Source organism: Limulus polyphemus, unplaced genomic scaffold (assembly GCF_000517525.1).
Source record: "Limulus polyphemus unplaced genomic scaffold, Limulus_polyphemus-2.1.2 Scaffold7997, whole genome shotgun sequence".
Lineage (NCBI taxonomy): Eukaryota > Metazoa > Arthropoda > Merostomata > Xiphosura > Limulidae > Limulus > Limulus polyphemus.
In genome coordinates, this window is record NW_013673607.1 from 8,103 (window position 1) to 9,406 (window position 1,304).

At 37.8% G+C, this 1,304-nt stretch overlaps 1 protein-coding gene across 1 annotated transcript in view; it reads left to right on the forward strand.

Annotated features, from left to right (window-relative positions):
- Nucleotides 1-810: 810 nt before the first annotated feature.
- LOC111083041 (annexin B9-like) overlaps nt 811-1,304 on the forward strand; it is a gene marked incomplete at its 3' end in the record, with an annotated part of 21,525 nt that continues 21,031 nt past the window's right edge. Inside the window, exon 1 of the mRNA XM_022379250.1 lies at nt 811-899. Coding sequence (XP_022234958.1) covers nt 867-899 — 33 coding nt within the window. The remainder of the gene's footprint in view (nt 900-1,304) is intronic.

Below are 1,304 nucleotides of genomic sequence, written 5' to 3' on the forward strand. Positions count from 1 at the left end.
CATTTTTGTGATTGTTTGTTTCGTTTAAAGCCACACGAGGGCTATCTGCACCAGTCGTCCTTACTATTTAACTGAGTAAGGTAGCTAAACAGTGGCATCCATCGGACACTTTGGATAGGACTTGGCTGTCACCTTTATAACGCACCCTCAGCCCCAAAGTGCGGAAAGCATTTTGCGGCAATGTGACGCGAGCAATGAATCCTTGAATCAACAGCCCGGGCACATAACTACGAAACACGCCCGAACTATCAATGTTGATGTTTGGTGTAGTTCAGCTGTGACAGGTTATGTTGGTCACAAGTAATTCCATATTGCTTTAACGCTTTCAAAATAAAACCTGATGACGTCATGATTATAACTTGCTAAATTATCAGAGAGTTGTTAAAAAAGGATAACGATAAAAGTAAGGCAATAATTTAATTTAATGTATTAATTGTGATCTAAGTTATTAAGTTCCGCGAGTTCGTTAAATTTCAGAATATAAAATTATACACACAAAACCTTTCTACCTCAACCCTGAAATTAAAATGATTCAGACTAAGATTAGGGCATAAAGCACGTAGAAGGTTTTTAATTATAAATTGAAAAAATCGCAGAACTACACTTTAAGTATAACATACATGCTGGTGTCAACAAGGATCGATATCATTCAGCGTCGGTTAACCGGAAATTTTTTCTTATTGGCTTGCTTCTCTTTTATTGACATAAAGTAGTCATGGTTACCAAATGAAAAACAAATATTTAGCGTTTCCTTTGGATTGTTTGAAGTCACATTGACTTTGGGTTACAGTTAGCAGTGAACTGCCACCCGAGAAGCAGCACATCGCAGTTCTACAGTATCCCTCATATAAACCAATACCAGAGGCATGGCAGCTGAGTTACCAACAATCACCACCAGGGTAAGTAATTGGTAAATATGGTACTATAACTAAAGGGTTCACAATCTGAGACCTTTGACCCTGGGAACCCCTGTAGTCTAACCAATCAACATGAGGGAAGCTGTCAATATAAGTAATTTTTTTGGTTTGATTTTTGAAATAATAAAGAAATATGAAAACAGATTTAAACTGTTGAGTATGAGTTATGCAGCGTACAACAATATGTATCATAAACCACAGAAACACTAAATTGAATAAGGTATATTTGTTCGCAGTTAAGCACAAATCTCCACAATGGAATATTTGTGCTCTGCCCTCCGTGGGTATCCAAACCCGATTTTTAACGTAACTTACCACTGGTCGACAGGGATGGGGTATTGTTTGTTTTGAATTTCGCGCAAAGCTACACGAGGGCTATCTGCGCTA